The 16,775-nt window shown below is 52.6% G+C and overlaps 1 protein-coding gene across 1 annotated transcript in view; it reads right to left on the reverse strand.

The window, feature by feature from the left end:
• HSD11B2 (hydroxysteroid 11-beta dehydrogenase 2) overlaps positions 1–8,917 on the reverse strand; it is a 28,722-nt gene extending 19,805 nt beyond the window's left edge. The window contains exon 1 of the mRNA XM_067302938.1: positions 8,646–8,917. Within this exon, the coding sequence (XP_067159039.1) occupies positions 8,646–8,904 (259 nt within the window). The 5' untranslated portion in view covers positions 8,905–8,917. The remainder of the gene's footprint in view (positions 1–8,645) is intronic.
• Positions 8,918–16,775: the final 7,858 nt, after the last annotated feature.

Raw genomic sequence — 16,775 nt, forward strand, 5'->3', positions numbered from 1 at the left:
GAGGATTTTACTGGAGTTAACAAAATACCCCTAGTCTGATGCAACTCAGTTTTAATTTGCTTATAAGATGCCATCTTGTTACTCCTGTTGCTGCAAGAATAAACTCCTGCACAACCCATCACATCCCACAACCCCCTGCCCAGGCGTATAGAAAAACAGTTTTAGAAACTGAGCAAACATTTGAGTGAGCATTTTCTGAGCTTCAGCCAAGACAACTTTTGAAATATATTGAACTTGGTAGATTTCCAGGCTATTCACAGGCAAGAGCTACCCAAAGGCTACCCCAAGCCACATTAGCCACTACCGTGCCCGATTTAAGTTGCGAGGCCTTTCTCCCTCATCTACCACCAGTATTTCCCACCAGCTCTTCAAAGTCAGAGCTTGGGTATCACAGGATGACTTTGGTGCATTTTCCCTCACATGTGGGAAGGAGTCCCTTCACATTGTTTTGGTTGGGTATAGTCATGTTGAGCAACTACTGCCTGAGCTGAAGAGCAGCAGAGGGCAGCACCCCACACATGACACTTGCTTGGGACAAGTCATTGTTGGCATGAGTAGGGCCCAAAGTGCCACCTGAAGCGCAAGGAAAGTCACCATGGGAAGGCTGCAAACTCCAGGTTAGGGGGTTTGTCCCCACTAGATATCTGGGACCCTGGAGGGGAGCAACCACTGAACCGTGGTGTCTTTGGAAAGAGTTGTGAAAAGTAGATGCATGTTGTATGACATTCACACAAGACTGAAGTCTGACCACTAGCTCAGAAGAAGCAGGGAGCAGAGAGGTCACAGGTCTGCTCAAGAGTATTTCAGGTAGAAGCTGAGACACCCAGTATGGGAAAATCACCACCAGCAGAAGAACGCATGGAGGAAGGCTTGAAAAAGGAGACCAGACATCCAAAGCCTCCACAGATGACATTGAGGGCAGGTACCTCTCCCACTGGAGCCAAGGAACTCAGGTCACCAGTCTGTTTCTCCTCTCCATCCACAGGCTGCCTGGGGAACACCCACTACCTGGTTCCACAGGGTCACCAGCACAGTAGGAGGCTGTGTTACAACAAAGACTGTAAAGCTGAAAACTGCTTCTCAGGATTACAGCCTTATAGACAACAGATCCAGGGACAGCACCATGTGCGACACAAAAAACAGCACTGAACAAGAAAGAGTTGATAAAGCTTGAGATTGGCAGCTCTCCAGGGAAGAGGGAAGCAAAAGTGTTATGTTGCACGTGAAGGCACATACAGGCTGGAACTGAAGAGGAGAGATTGGAAGCTGCTATAAAAAAGTGGATATACCTCAGCAGCCAGGGAGAGCTAGAGAAGTAGGAAACACTGAGGCATACACTTGGCAAACCTCAAAAAAAAATCCCAAACTCCATCTATAGCAACACACCAGCAGTATGACTCCAAAGTTCTCATTCATTTTCTACTTCGCAAGCTTCATGTCAGTACCTCAGATCCAAGATTTCAGGACGGATCTTGAGCAGTGCAAAGCATGAGCACTGGAAAGCATGAGAGCCCTGCAGCCTTTCTTCCCACAGGAGTCAGGCCACAGGAGACACTGCTGAACTATCAGCTAAACAAGTACAGGAAAACAGAGGCCACCTAGATAGCCTCCAGCTGAGCATGTTTTGGACCAGCACTGAGAGGGGAATATCTGGAGAAGGCAAATAGTTTGAACTGGCTTGATATAGAGGCATGTTCAAGACACCCCCCCCAGCCCAATCAAATGAAAGCTAAGCCTGCCTGTGCAAGCCTACCAGTTCTGTGCTGCCATTAGTAAGGCAGCTTGGCTTTTCTGTAGTTAGATCATTGCTTAAGAAAAGCTAAATTCACTGGGTAACACTGTACAAGGCTTCATTAAAGATGTGCTGCTCATTGGACTAGAGGATAGCAACTGCCTACACTTCTTTACTTCTGAAGTATTCATTATCATCTGACATTCTCATTTCTGCAGAGAATGGTCTCTGCTTTGTTGCTCTCACGTCCCTACATAACCCTGAGCTCTAATCAAGCCAGCTTGGGTTTCTCAACCACCTACATTCTCCTACAGTGTGCAACTTTCATGCACTTCTCCTCCTAATTAGCTGTACTCATCACTTTTGGTTAAAGGCATTAAAAAACCCACCAAGTTTGTGTGTTGTTAGAGGGCTTCAAGAGTGCTTATTTAATAGATCAGTGAGAAAGAGCTAAGCATAGATATCTAAATGTCTGTGGTGAGCAGGGTTAGATAGGATTCTTCCCCTTGGTAAGTTTCTTCAAAAATACCTAAAACCTTGGAGGGCTACCGACAAAATGAAGCAAGAGCTTCACCCCTGCAAAGAGAGAAGCAGGAAAAGAAGGCTTTTCACTCTGCCCCCAGAGATGGGTGATAAAATAACTAGACACTTCTTCCACCTAGAGAGGTAAGTTTTTTATTATTTTTATTTAATCTGCAAAAGACTGATCATACACCAGGGTCTGGAGTCTGACTGCTTGGTTTTGGTGTCCATCCCCTTCCTCTCCCCCAATACACACGGCTCGGAGGAATAGTTCTCTGTTGTTAATTTTTAATAGGTCCTGGAAAATTAGAGAAGTTCCAGAAAACTGATTTTCTTCCTGTATTTAGATAGTCCATGGAAGAACTTCAGTACTTACAGGCTGTTAGCTCAACAACTCTAAAAGCAGATTGGAACAGCTACTATAGGGAACCTACCTACAGAGAACTATCACAACATGATTCTTTAGTTGTATCAAAGCGTATTCGTCTGACAGCTGAATTGTTGCAACTTTTTTTTTTTTAAATCAGTAACACAACTTCTGCAAGTTCTATTTGCTTTATCACAGCAGTTCAGTTAGACTATTTGCACTTTAAAGGAATCAGAGCTACCAAGTGAATTGAAACAAGCAGTTAGGTCCAAAAGCATAACTGAACAGGAGTTATCAGGCAGGGTATTAGCCAGGGGCCATGGAGCAACCCATTCCTGGGACAACCCTATTTAACCCAATTATCTCCATGACAAGGCTGAGTGCAGTCAGAGGCTGATGGGAGGCTCAGTGTCCAATACTGACTGGAAGCATGTCCAACCAATGCTCCGCCACAGCCAGGATGCAGCCATGCCCAATTGCTACCTCCCTCACAAGGGGCCAGACCCTGTAGCAGAGGCACCCATCTCGGAGCAGGCAGGCACCAGGCTGGGGCAGCACCCACTCCTACTCCCCTGTGTTAACTCACCTGTGCTCACAGGCCAGCCACAGAACAGCACCAAACCATGCCCACAGCAGCTAGCAGAGAAAAGGAAATCTGCATGTGTTTGGGAAACTGATTCCAGCAGTCACTTCTAATCATGTACATGCATTACTGAACAACACCAAGATCTTGACTCCTTACATCTCTTGATCACCCAGTATAGCTACCCGCAGCAGGAAAATAAGTCTGAGATAGCATCAGAAGCTGGAGCCTGCAAAGTCCAGACAGGAAACAATACTGGTATTTTAACAAGGAAAGTGATTTACCTTCACAGCAGAACAAGAGTCCTGACATCTGGACTGAATCACTTTCACAGCTCTACTGCAGTCACCAGATGCTGCAACATCTGTTGAGTTCATGGGAAATGTTTGAGGCTCTGTTTGACAATATGATCATGTTGCAAAAGCTCTGTTAACCTTGAAAATGATCTTAAGCTCTGACCCATTTCAGATTGTTAATGGAGCATGCAACTGCAACAAGAGAGCCTCATCAAGAAAATTCAGTTTCCTTTGTAGGTGGAGAAGGAAGAGAAAGAGTAAGAACAGACAGCAGGTTTGGTTCTGAATCAATCTGACCTATTAACTGCTTTTGTTCTCCAAAACGATTTGTTTGGAGACAGATCAGTCTGCATGTGCAGGACTGCCTGCCTCTCATCTTTGTAGTCTGGTCTGCCCCAGGGAGAAACAGGGATGCAAGGGACCCAAATTACTATCTTCAATCAACAGCCCTACAGCTTTGCATTACTTAGAGCTGCATTGTTTATTTCAAGTGCATCCTTTGCAAACAGAGCAGAGATTCATTATTTCAACTTTTCATCCAAGCTGAAAGAAGGTGTGAAAACTGATACTTTGCTGCACAGAACTCCGATCTTCCCTCTGCTCCAACAAAATACTGCCTGCACACAAGGTCTACAGGCTATTTTTCATTCAGTCCTCTCCATGAATCTCCAGTAAATAAGGCAATAGCTCATGTCTGAAAAAACACAGGCGATCAAACACTGTAGAGCTACATGACAGCAAGAGATTCACAACTGCTTCAGCTGCCTCCAGTTTTCAGACAGCTGAGCCACAGGATGCTTCTGACAGTCTCTTCACCATCTCCAGCAAACCCTAGATTCCATTTGTGTTTGGCTATTTCCACAGAATCACTGAATTTGACAGACATTCACTAAGGCCAGAAGGGACCAAGTGATCATCTAGACTGACAGCTAAAGTAACCCAGGTCAAGGAGGCCTGTTCATTTCTTGGAGTCCAGTAACTAGTGCTAGGGCCAAAGCAGACCTTGCAAAAAACGCTGAGAGTCTGGATCTGGAGATGCCAAGAAATGGAAGTTCATCACCCCCCTCCAAGTTTGCTTGCACAGTTATCCATTTAGAGGCGTGAGCAGTGACTTTGCACAGGCAAAAAGGCTACAGAAGCTGGAGCACTTTTGGTATAGATTTCCAATAGGAAAGAGACAAGGGATACAAGCAATGCTTGGTTTCCACTCCATGGCACAGAACTACTCTGATGCAGCCTTAAGACACAGAATAGCACCCACTTACTCATGCAGTTTAGATTTGGGAAGACGTGGCACATGCACATACAAACTAGCCCTTTGCTGCAGCACTCAGACCAATTCTGCTCCCAGTGAGTCACTGCCCCCCTCACATGCATCATTGGCCTTTGGGTGCCCATCAACCTATGATTAGTTACAGCGCCATAGGACAGCCTGACCAAACATCAGCAGTGAGGCATGCAGGGTACTGGGTCCTTCTGAGATAAGGCTCCATAGCTTAGCCACTCCAGATCAGCCTCAAGTCAAGCAGCCAGGGCAGCTGCCCATACACAGTCTTCCCACACTGCAAGAGGGATGTGCCAGAGTCAGTGAAACATCCTGAGCTTGACCAAAGCAGGCACCTGACTGTGGGCTTCTCTTTGAGGCAGGTTTGGGCTCACTGAATGGTTCAGAGCCCCGTTGAAGGGGAAGCATGGACACACTACATGGTCTTGCAGGTTTAGCTCCGCAAGGTCTCCCAGCACAGGGCTTGAGCAGCTGAACCCTTCACACCTCCTCACGCTGTTCCATCCTCTTGGAGCTGATCTCTTGCTAATCTGTGCTGCACAGGAAGGCATTCTCCTCTGCCAGCCACCTCCTTCTGTGTCCTCACACTCAGTGCAAATAGTTATGACCTTTCCTCAGAAGGCAGGATTAACACTTTCCCTGCCCCTGAACAGGGGCTGCATACTCCGAAGCCACAGTCCCAGAGAGGACAAGCAGTCAGGATAGAAATCAAGACCCCAGAGTCACAGCCACAGATATAAACCACACCAGCACCATGGCACAGACTAGTGGCCGCAGATGCCACTAGCCCAGAGGATGCTCCACAGAAGCTTGCATCACCTGTCACATCACTCCCCTCCAGCAATAGGCTGATGCAGCTGTATGCCTGTCCCTACTCTCTGCTCTGGTCAAGTCCCAGCCAGTTGTGTGACACCTGAAATGCAAACATGCAACACAGATGGGAAACACCACAACCTTCTAGTCTCACTTTGGGCACAAGACTTTCTAGTCCTCAAAACTTCCACAGGGTCAGCAGCTTCACTCTGGAGCACACATCTATTCTAATCTTCCACCAGGATGCAAGGCTAGTTTTTCCTTCAATTGCTCTATAAACTAGAGTGCTCCGACTAGCCATCAAGGTCGAGATTGGCACATGGAGCAAGGGCACTGTAGGTAGGGCTCAGTTTGAGTTTTTTTCCAGAGGAGTCTGCAAAAGCAGATGGCTAGAAGAGCTGTGGTGAAGCTTTGACTGGGAGATGCACCAGTGCTGCAGCCACATTCCCATGCTCCAGGCAAGCACTCTTAAATTAGACCTGTGCAACTCCTTGCCACAGGATTAAGCCAGCAGCCCAGGAGTGGTCAGAAGAAACAATGCAATGCAGCTTTTTGAGCTGGGACCCATGCTGTTTCAGGAGCAGGCATTAACAGATGAGAAGGGATTAGGAAGAGGCTTTGTTGTGCTTCTTGGTTAATTACAGAGCACAGAATAGCGACCATCACCCTGCAGGGTCTAGCATAACACCCAGCACAGTAGGAGCCCAATCCTGGACCCTGCACACCTCCACTGATGCCCCTCCATCCCTGCCAGAAGTCAGCCACAACCATTCCCACGCTGCTCTTCCCTGCTCTGAAGGACAGGTCCAATCCTGATCTGTCCAGCATATTGTGCTGGTCCTGGCCTGCAGCTCACCTCAGGAAAACCCTGTTCATTTTTTAAACTGATCCAAAGCAATACAGAGAGCAAGGACCACCGCAGGCACATTCTGACCAACAGCCAGAACCTTCAGTTCATGTGATCTGCCCCCGGCCCAGCATCGGTGACCCACCTCCACATTTCTCTCTGCAGCGTTTTACTTCCAGCAGGCAAAAGGAAGAAGGACAGATGGCCTTTCTCAAAGAGAGGCCTGCAGGCATCCCCTGGCTGCCCTGTGCCTGGCAGACAGCACAGCCTTCCTAGAGGAGACACCAGGAGCTACTCAATACTCAGTTGCCAGGAGGTGCCTTGAATTAACCCACAAAGGAATCAGGCTAATTATTATGCAAATAGGCAAATGACTGGATAGCTGTCCAACCTGAGAGCAGCCCTTTGCATTTGTACCTTCAAAAGCACCTGTTCAAGCAGCTCAGTAAGGAGACACTGACCCGCATCACAAGCTGCAACTTGAACCTGTAAAACCACAAAGTATTTACTGCTAAAAGCAAACACCAGAGCTGCAGAGGTGTCATTTCCATGCACCAGGGCAAGAACACCTTGTTCCAGTTGCTGATTCACTAATTACACAGGCAATGCCACAGCCACAGGGCTGGCTTGACCTGGTGTGCCATACACCAGGTATGCCAAAGTGCATCAGCAAGACAGCACACATGTTCACAAGCATATGGCTGCCATACATGTCTTCCCAACAAGAAGCCCTCCCCAACCAGCCCTGCCCCACTGCTACTGTGACCTTCACTCAGGTGAATCATCCATTCATTCACCAGCTCCTGCCCCGATCCTCCAAGCTTCCTCCTTCAGAGAGGCTGCCCTCCACTCTGCACCTAGGAGCAGCTCTGCTTCCCACCTCCCAGCTGCACTACAAAGGCCTTCAACCTGCAAATGAGATTGGACTCTCATCTCTCTCTCATAGGAACTTTCCCCATCATAAGATGATCTTTCCCAGAAAGCATGTACATCCCCTTCTCCAGCTCCCAGCTCTCACTCTGAGCACAGACTCAGGGCTCTCTGAAGCCAGTCCAGACCTTCCCACCAAGACATGGGCAGTGCATTCTCAGGACCAGTGCCACAGTCATGCCCACAGGCTTGCAACTCCTGCTGAGCAGATACATCTTTGCAGCTGCACAGAAATGTCAGAGAACTGGCAGATCCCCTCCTCAGCACATCAGCATTAATGAGAACTCTGACTTGGGTGTTCCCTACTCATTTTGTGCCTGCTGCCACTGTCTCAGAGCAAAGTACCTGCAGACGCTGACCTCAGTCATCCTCACCACCCTGAAGAGGTGCCTCTGGCACAACTGCCAAGAGAAAGGAGAGGGTAAAGCACTTGTACACTGGAAACTAACACCCTAAAGAAATTCAGCCACAAGCCAAGCCACGGTTGTGCAATCCTGGACTGGGAGAACACAATGCCTCCCCGCAAAAGGGCATCTCACCAACTCCACCATGTGCCAGGCAGCCCTGAGAGGAGGTGGGCACCAGCAGCAGAGCAGGTGTGCTCAGGGATTCCCCTGCAAAGAGAAGAAGTGGCCTCATTTGCCCCTAGGACATCTCTGCACAGATTAGTGGTGCTCAGCCCTAGGGGAGCTGGCGTTCACCATAGCCTGTAGGCCAGACATGCCACAAGAAGCTTTCAGCCTTCTAAGAACCAGCACAGCTCTGGAGGAGAGGTGAGAGCAGCTTCCAGGCCAGCCAAAGCACTCCCAAACCAGAGGGCCAGTCCTGCTCCAGACTAGCCATGCATCCCAGTCAATATCCTGGTTTTCAGAGGAAGCAACTCATGCTGTTACACTGGGACTGGCAGTCAGAGCTTGAGCCAAGGAACCACTTCTAGGGGCCCATGTAACATCCCAAAGTCCTGCTTATTTGGGGGCAGGGGGCCAAGGGCAGGCACAGCCTGGCCTTTTCTGTTTGGGCACAGAGAAGGTTGGAAGAGCACAAAAGCTGAAGACCTTGCTGCCATCCTTCCTTCAGCACTGCCCCAGGCACCTCGCAGCCCGCTCAGAGCCAGGCAGGCAGCCGCGGGCCGAGCCTCGGCAGCACCCGCAGGCCACGCTCCCCACCACCTCAGCGACCCCAGCACCACGGCGGCTCCACACCGGGGGCCTTCGGGGCATCGAGGCTGAGGCTCCCCCAGGCCAGCGGGGCAGGGGGCCGGGGCACTCACCTGTGACGAGGACGGCTCTGCCCGCCACCGGGAGCAGCCTGCGCGGCGGGGCCCGCCGCAGGAGCAGGCAGGCGGCGGCGGCGGCCAGCGCGAGCCCCAGGGGCAGCGGGAGGCAGGCGCGGCACAGGCTCTGCAGCGCGACCAGCGACGCCAGGGGCAGCACCAGCGCCCGGCCCAGCACCACGTCCCGCCGCGCCACCCGCACCGCCAGGCTGCCGGCCAGCGCCGCCCACAGCGAGCCGTACGCCCAGCGCTCCATCGGCGCCCGGCGCGGCGCCGCGCTGCCCCGCTCGCGCTGCCCCGCGTGCAGCCCGCTCCGCCGCGCTGCTCCCCGTTTATAAAAGCGCAGGCGGTGGGAAAGGGGCGGAGCCGCTCCTGCCCTGCCAATGGGAGAAGTTCGCCCGGCTCCGGGCCACCGGGGCACGGCCCGGCCCGGCCCGGCTCGGCTCGGCCCGGCTCGGCTCGGCTCGGCCCGGCACGGCACGGCACGGCCTGGCCCGGCCCGGCACGACTCGGCACGGCCCGGCACGGCTGGGCTCGGCCCGGCACGGCACGACCCGGCACGGCACGGCACGGCCCGGCACGGCACGGCCCGGTTTGGTTCGGCACGGCTCAGCCTGGCTTGGCTCGGCCCAGCCCGGCCCGGCATGGCACGGCTCGGCTCGGCCCGGCCCATCCCGGCTCGGCTCGGCTCGGCTCGGCTTGGCTCCGTTCGGTTCGGCCCGGCTCGGCCCAGCCCAGCCCAGCCCAGCTCGTTTCAGTATGTCACAGCACGGCACGGCACGGCACAGTTCAGCCCAACTCAGCACAGCACGGCTCAGCGTGGCTCGGTTCGGCCCGCTGCCCTCGCAGCCCCTGGATGAACCACCAGCGGGCCGGGGTGTCCCCGCTGCACCCCTGGGGTGGGAGGGAGCTGCCTGCGGGCTGTCCCACGGTGGAAGGCTGACGCCAGCCCCACGGCAGCGGGAGGGGGGGCAGTCCGCAGCCCAACCCAGCCCTGGGGTTCCTGGGCACCAGGGAGCTGGCCGCAGCGCGCCAGCCCCTGGCATGCTACAGCCACCTCAGTGCACTCCAGCCATCTGCCTCAGCCACCCGATGCTGCCTGCAGGCTGCCAGCCCTGGCTAGCAGCCGGCATCATGTAAGGATCACTCCAACACTACTGTGGTGGACCCCCAAGGTAGCCACAACCTGCAGCAGGGCTGTGAGCAACCCCAGACAGCTAAGATGTGCTATGCTGTGCCGTACTGTGCCGCCTTGTAGGCCCAGGCTTGCCTGAGCAACTTGTATTTCTGCATTAGCTTCAGCTCAGCAAAGCTCAGAGCAACAGTTTGCCCCTGCCACCCCTGCCCCTTAGCGGAGGGGTTGCATGAGGTTAAGGAATCAATTGTTATCAAGACTGAAACAGCAACAAAGACAGTGGTCAGAAATGTGCTAAAACAGTGCTCTTGCAGAGAGCAGCATCGCTCTCTTGGTGAGGCTGGACGCTCAACCTGGAACCACAGTGCAAACAGCATGTTTGCAGAAGCCGTGCTGTGCAGTGCATGCTTCACCAAGCCCTTGCCTTGGGAGTTGCACTGCCCTCCTCACCAAGGTGGCCTCGATCCACCTGTGCTGTGCCTGGGGTGGGTGGCAGTGGTTTGCCGAAGCCGGCATTCCCACTTTGGAGCAGTGGCTCTTCTCATGCAGACACAGTAGCAAGAAGAGCTACCAGGGTCAGTAGCAGGGTTAATCACGGGTGAGTAGCTTGCCTGGGGGCGTGCCCCAGGCAGCCATCCCCAGATGCTGGCCAGATGCCTGCCTCCCTCACGCCACTCCTGCCCTCAAGCACTGGCCAGCCCTTGGCTTGCTCTGGGGGGCCCAGGCAGCTGAGGGGACAGCATGGTGAGCCCTCACTCGAGCTGGAGGTGCATTCAGCCCCAGTAGTGCACTCCGTAAGAGAGGCAGGCAGCTCCAGAGAGTGGTTTGTCTGCCCCATCTCTGATGCTTGTCTCAAGAGGAGAATGAATCACCTTCCAGAGCCACCGGTTGCATCTTCCCTAATTCCAGCGGGAGCTGAGGGTGTCTTGCTGGGGCTGATTCATCTAACCTTTATGTGCCTGAAGTAAAGGAGATGGTGGTCATCCTATCTGCCCTGGGGATGCTCGTTCAGCATGGCTGGATGCTCTGGCAGCATCATGGGGCTGTGGGGCTCCCTGCGGGACGGGTTCTTCTCCTGGCTGCCAAGCAGGCTGCATACAACCCAGCTCCTATCTTGGTGGGATTTTTCATCACACAAGGGGCGGGATGTACTCAAGGACAGGACACATGGCAGGACAGAGCCATAACATGCAGTGTCACCAGTGCCTGTGTCCTTCTGGGATAGCAAGAGCACAGAGTTCTGCATGCCTCCTCTGCTGCACAGAAGATTGCTTCTCCCCTGGGACCCCACACCAGCAATCCCTCCATCTCTGGCTCTCTGCTTGGGGTGATGTTTCCCCAGGACCTGCCAATCTGCTACGACGAGTTCCATGTGGGAGCCAAAGCCGGACACTGACCTCGACTAGGGCCCAGCATTTTGGCCAGCCGCGTTCAGGTTTTTCTCTGTGGCTGGACCAGGTAGGTAGATGTGTGAGTCACTTGCCTGGATGCTCTCCAGGTGTCCTGTGATTTGGGGCTAATGACCCTCAGGCACTCCCAAACCGCTTCCCAAGATGCTGCTGTTAGTTTGCTGCCTGAAACATGCAGTATGGCCCTGCCTGGGTACCAAGCATTATTTCAGAGCTATAGTGCAGCAGGTGGACTGGGCTGAGGCCTGCATGCATGTGAGGGCACCATCCTGGAGCTGAAGCAGTGTAGGTGGCAGATGCTGCCACAGGAAGGGAGCACGCTGCTGTTCCGTCGTGGAAGGGATGGGCTGTCAGCGGCCTCCAAGCACACAGGCATGGAAGCCAGCATCAGGCAGCGATGCATGCGTGATGGAGCAGGCCCGAGAGCCCATGTGTCCTTGGGCTCTTCACCCTGCTCTTGCTCATCGCACCCTTGCCTGCACCAGCATGCAGCGGCGTGAAGCACGAACAAAGCCCTGCTGCGTGGTGCCGCATGTGAAGCCTGTGTCACCAACAGGGCCCCACATTTACACCGCATATGGCAGGTGCTGGCAGGAAATCCCCACGCCGCCTTGGCTGGTGGGACAAAGTCCTTTTGTTTCCCCGTTTATTACACAGGGTAATTGCTCCTGCTGGGTTCACTTTATTAAGTGTCTTTTTTAATATTTCACCAAGTCTCTGTATTCGGTGATCCTTTGTGCCTCTCTGCCATGGAGCCACTGCTGCCTCCTGCCACAGGCGTGACACACTGTGCTCTTCGTGAGTGTTTGTGTGTGAGGGCAAGAGACCTTTGCATGCCGGGATCAACATTCGTCTCCAGTCCCTGCAAAGTTTTTGGAGGCCAGCCAGGCCTTTGCCAGTTGAGTTGCTGTCGGTGCCAGGCACCTCTGCCAGCGGCCTCCGCAAGGCAGCGGTTAGGCACCAGCAGCAGGGAGAGCAGTCAGTGCTGTGAGCCCTGGTACAGCCTGAAAGCTGGCACAGCAGGTGTGGAGGAGGATGCCTTTGCCATCCTTCTTTGAAACAGCCCTGCACGGTATGAAAACTACCCCCATTGTACTGGAGGAAAAACACATTTCATCAGCGGCAGCAGCAGCCACAGCTCTGCAGAAGTGCAGAGTCAAACAGGCTGGGGTGGTTTTTCCGGGGTGTGGTGGTGGGACCCAGCTTGGTTCACAACCCTGCTCTTCCAGGCAGGGGAATTCAGGGAATGCCGGCAAGGTAGAGGAGGAGGGATGTTCCCAACATCATGGCTGCAGGCTCTCCTACAGGAATCCGCTCCTTCTTTAACATGGTGATATAATACTTGTGGCAGTAGAATGAGGGGAAATGGTCCTGCCCCATCTTCTCCCCATTGGGCCATTGCATTATGGCCAGATGCACTTGCACAGGTGATTCTGCCATCGCTCACCCTGCAAGGGGTAACAGGACTTTCTGTTGCCAAAATGGGACTTGAGCTGGTGTGTGTAGAGGATGCTGGGCTGGACAAATTGCAGAGGTGTGTGGCCTGTGCCGAGCAGCTGTGGGCCAGGACCATGCAATCCATCATGGTGAGATGGAGCAGGCCTTGCTTCTGAGAATGGCAGGGCTTGATTTTGCCATCACAGCTCTGATGAAGGATGCAGATATCACTTCTTTCCTGCACCTGGGGCACTCAGCTGGACAGATCTTTTTGGTTCCAGTGTGCTGGAGAGGATGATGAGCCTTGATCACTCTGACCCCCCCTGATTGCTCTGGATTAGCCAGTTTAGCCCCAAAGCCCTCCTAGGCCATGCAGACTGGCAGTGCCACCCCAGCGCAACTGATGCAGCCCAGGGAAGAGGTGTGCGTTGGGGGGCCTGGCATCCTGGGGGGAAGATGGGAGCAGGTGTGGGGGTGGCACAAAGCAGTGTGTCAGACAGGAATGCTGAGGCAGGATGGAGTGGCTGGGGTGATGGCTGGACGCATGAGTCTCAGTGGCAAGGCCAGGCATGTCCGATCCACTCTGCTCCTAACAGCTGTTGTAGACTGGCCAGGAAGGGATTTCCCTGCCACGATATTTCTGGAGCAGGAGGACAGGAAGATTTGGTGTAGTATCCCACAGAGGCAGCCCAGATGCCACAAAAGCACGTCCCATCTGAGGCTGCTTTCCTAGTCCTGCATACTCTCATTCTTTTTTATGGGACACCCACAGACTTAATTCTGCCAAAAGAGTTCCAGTTCCAGCCAAAGTGTCTGTGTTTTGGACAGACTGTGCAGGCTATGCCAGCCCCACTGTCTTTTTTAGAGGGTTTTGGGGCACTGCACACATCTACGTTACTGACAGGTGTTGCTATGACTCCCACAGTGAGGAAGGGGACATGGATTTTTCAGGCCTGTGGCTGGCAGTTGGGGGCCCAAGGTGATCCTTCCCTCCAGGAAATAGTGTGGTCCAGTCCAACTCTTTGCACAGAGAGAGCGCAACAGCATCTTCCTGCTGCATCCCTTGAGCCTGTTGCATGGCTCTATGCTATTCCCAAGGAGGAATGTGAACCAAGGCTGTGGTGCCGCTTGGGTTCTTTGCCATGTTAAGTGCCATTGGCAGGGTCCCTCATGCCATAAAGCTGTGCTGGGATTTTTTTAAAACACTTCGAAGTGGCCCAGAGTTGTTCCTGGGTACACAATCTACCTCCCCATCTCGCTCATTTGTGGTAAAAAACAAATACTGTTTTAGCTAATGAAAGAGGGGCTGACCAGATGCACCTCAGCAAGGCTGGAAATGGTGACATTGTAGCAACATGGGGGAGATTCCCAGTTTCTCAGTATAGTGGATCTTTCCTGCTGCTCCAACTAGCTCCCGAGATACTGAGCTCAATGTTTTAGGGAAAGCAATAGAAATCACCACAAGGGCTCTGAAATGGATTCTTTTAAATTTGAGCAACACTTTGTGCAAAAATGAATGATGTTTCTGCCATTCTTCCTTTTCTTGTGAATGTGTCTGGTGACATATGTAATGCCAGTCTGGTTGGTGTCCTTTTTTTCTCCACTCTGTAACTTCACCAAAGTTGAAGCAGCCAATTGTGCTCACATACCCCAATTAAAGACAGCACCACAACGTCTAGCTGCTCTGGCTCATTGCTCTGTTAGGCAGAAGTATTTCTACCTGTCCGCTCTGCACCTTACAAATCCTCTCTATCAGCTGGAGCTTCAGAGAAGGGTTGTGGTGCTGGAAACCATTGTGGGCTGCTTACCCTAGAGCAGATCTGCAGCCCCAGAAAGCCCAGGCTGGGGGGACCCATGCTACTCTCAGACCACCATGGGCAGTGGGGTGTTTGCAGCACCCTGGGGTGCCTCTCTGGCTCTCGCTGGCAGTCACACTTGCCTGGTGAAATGTTTTACCTCCTGCTGTGCATGCCTGGGGCCCAGCCAGGCTTTTGTGAAACATGGTCTCCAAAGAGAGCATCACTTGCTGCAGTGGACATGCCAGAGCTGCTGGGGCACATGAGGGAGTGGGGTCCAGAAAGTAAAGTCACCTTAAAATAGTTTGGCCAAATAGCTGAGAGACCATCAAGGGACTGGTTGGTGACACCGTGTGAAACATCTGCTTCTCCTCAAGGTCCCACCAGCCATGCTCACTTCCAGAGCCTACACAGATGTGAAGGGAAGGATTATGCGAGTGTGGCACCTGGGGCAGCAGCCAGATATTCCTACGAAGCTGCCAGCATGTGGTAAAACAGCCCAAATCAGACTTTACAGACTACCTTGTTTCAGAAAAGACAGATGTGACTATTCCTAAACAGCAGCATGACTTCACACATCTTTCTCAGAGCCAATCTGGATGTCAGTTTGTCCTTCCTTTCAAAAGCACGTCTCTCATGTGCTCTCAAGGGGCTCTCCTTCTTGTGGGATATCTAAAGATGAGTTGTAGAAAGTTGTAGAAAGACACCATGCCTTCTATGACAAAGAACTTGTCACAGAGGGGTCTTGTCATCAGCTTTTCAGCTATCATCTTCCCAAAGAGAAGCTTAACCCACAGGGCGATAACTGCACGAAGCAGAGGTGTCTAGAGATGGCTTCCTGGGCAAAACATACGCTCCTTTCAGAGAAGCTGTCAGCAAGCTGTCAGCTGACCATCCCATTCAGGGACAGTCCAGTTGTGGGGCTGGAGAACTCGCATACGGCTGGGAGGGGGGTGGGGTGGCTGCACCACCAGGCTGTATGCCTAGCGCAGTCCATGTTTTGAGCAGCCACAGTCGTGGCTCTGCAGATGCTCTCAGGGTGAGGCATGCTGCATCTTGTTAGCAGAGCTGTGCAGCCCAGAAGCCCTTCTGCAAAGGTCTGGTGGTGTGGTCCAGCTCTGTTGGACCAGCAGTATCTCCGTATCCTTTGACACTCTGGCCATTCCCCAGCTTTCTGTTAAAAAGCATGGACTGGCATGTGGTTAGAGTGAACTTGGTGGCTATTCATCTGAAGAGAGTGCCTGGCTATGTTAATCTTTCCATTGCTCAACACCGGAGGGTGCCTCCCAACTGCTCTGCAGTGTTAGGAAATGCTGGTGATAGCCCCATTACCTTTTGACCTACTTGGTGTCTTCCTTACCTAATTTGCTAATTAGATCTGGCCTTCTTCACACTGGAAGTGGGGCTGGTTTTATCTCAGCTATCTCCCACACCCTTCCCGTGGCTGAAGCACAGCCGCTTGTGCAGATCCCCATGGGGGTTCACATCTTTTCAGTGCTCCCCTTGCCCTAGGCTGTTCCTATAGCTCAGTGGAGCCTCCCATGACTAACAGGTTTTGAGATAATTGTTCCACTCCCTAATCTCATCTGCAGAGATTCATTACATTGTTTTCAAAATGCCATGAGCCATTTCCAGGGGCTGGAGGCCTATGAGTGATGTGATTCATCCGCACTGCTCCCATAGGTACTTAATCTTCTCCAAAACAGCAAGTCCTTCTTCCACTGCTATTATCTCCTCAGCAGACACCACCCAGGTGAGCGTCTAACAGGGCACTTTTGTCTATTCAGCTTTGATGGAGATTTGTGCCAGCACTTGGTCCTTTTCATGGACCACAGGATGTGTTCTTTCCCTGGGAGCAGTTGTCCTGGGGCAGGGAGCAGTGGGATTCTGACCTCCTTGACTGTCAGTACGTATCCGCTATGTATCTGCTATGGCTACATATCTGCTATGGGCTGTCAGTCACACACCTGGGTGTCCAGATAGGGAAAGGCGGATGTTGGAAATGTGCCTTGCTAACTAAAGCAGAGCAGCTCCTTCTTTCCTAGGCAATGGCTTTTCTCCCAAAGAGACTGTGGGAGTGCTGGATGTGGAGGCAGTTTTATTTTGCAGTGGAAATGTGGGGCCCTGGTGTGGAGCCCATTGGCATCTTGGGCCGTAGACTGTCCAGACGTAACACAAGCCCCTGTACTGCCTGGAATTAATTCTCATTTTGACCAGAAACATCTTTCAGAATGCAGTGGTTAATTACTCTCAGCACTAAATAGTTGTGTTGTATCACTGAATCTGTGCTGTATTACTGGTTCTGGTTGTACTTCTGACTGCCAGAGTGAAGAGATCTCTGTTATCACAG

This window comes from Apteryx mantelli, chromosome 10 (genome assembly GCF_036417845.1).
Source record: "Apteryx mantelli isolate bAptMan1 chromosome 10, bAptMan1.hap1, whole genome shotgun sequence".
In the NCBI taxonomy this organism is placed as follows: Eukaryota; Metazoa; Chordata; class Aves; order Apterygiformes; family Apterygidae; genus Apteryx; species Apteryx mantelli.